Source organism: Carlito syrichta, unplaced genomic scaffold (assembly GCF_000164805.1).
Source record: "Carlito syrichta isolate Samal-C Ts95f unplaced genomic scaffold, Tarsius_syrichta-2.0.1 Scaffold306592, whole genome shotgun sequence".
Taxonomy (NCBI): domain Eukaryota; kingdom Metazoa; phylum Chordata; class Mammalia; order Primates; family Tarsiidae; genus Carlito; species Carlito syrichta.
This window is the reverse complement of record NW_007250688.1, coordinates 653,738-653,987: the sequence shown is the minus strand read 5'-3', so window position 1 is coordinate 653,987 and position 250 is coordinate 653,738. Positions and strand designations below refer to the sequence as shown.

Below are 250 nucleotides of genomic sequence, written 5' to 3'. Positions count from 1 at the left end.
GAGGCCCGCAGCGCCCTCCCCGCGAGCCCGGCCCGTGGCGTAAAGAGATGCTCACAGTCCAGGTGCTTCTTCTTGGGGCCCATCACTTCGTGGGTGGTGGCTTTGCAGACCGCCCTGGCCACGGCGGAGCCCGTCACGCTGTACTGGGCGGCGGCGATCCGGTCCGTGAGCGTCTGGCCCGACATCTTCTCTGGCCGCGTCTGCCCCCGCGCTGCGGGGAGGCGGGGGAGACGTCCCGCTGGAAGCCGCC

The 250-nt window shown here is 72.0% G+C and overlaps 1 protein-coding gene across 1 annotated transcript in view; it reads right to left on the bottom strand.

Moving 5' to 3' along the window:
- The window catches only part of SNAP91 (synaptosome associated protein 91), a 160,743-nt gene that overhangs the window by 144,330 nt on the left and 16,163 nt on the right, over positions 1–250 (bottom strand). The window contains exon 2 of the mRNA XM_021715053.1: positions 56–211. Within this exon, the coding sequence (XP_021570728.1) occupies positions 56–211 (156 nt within the window). The remainder of the gene's footprint in view (positions 1–55; positions 212–250) is intronic.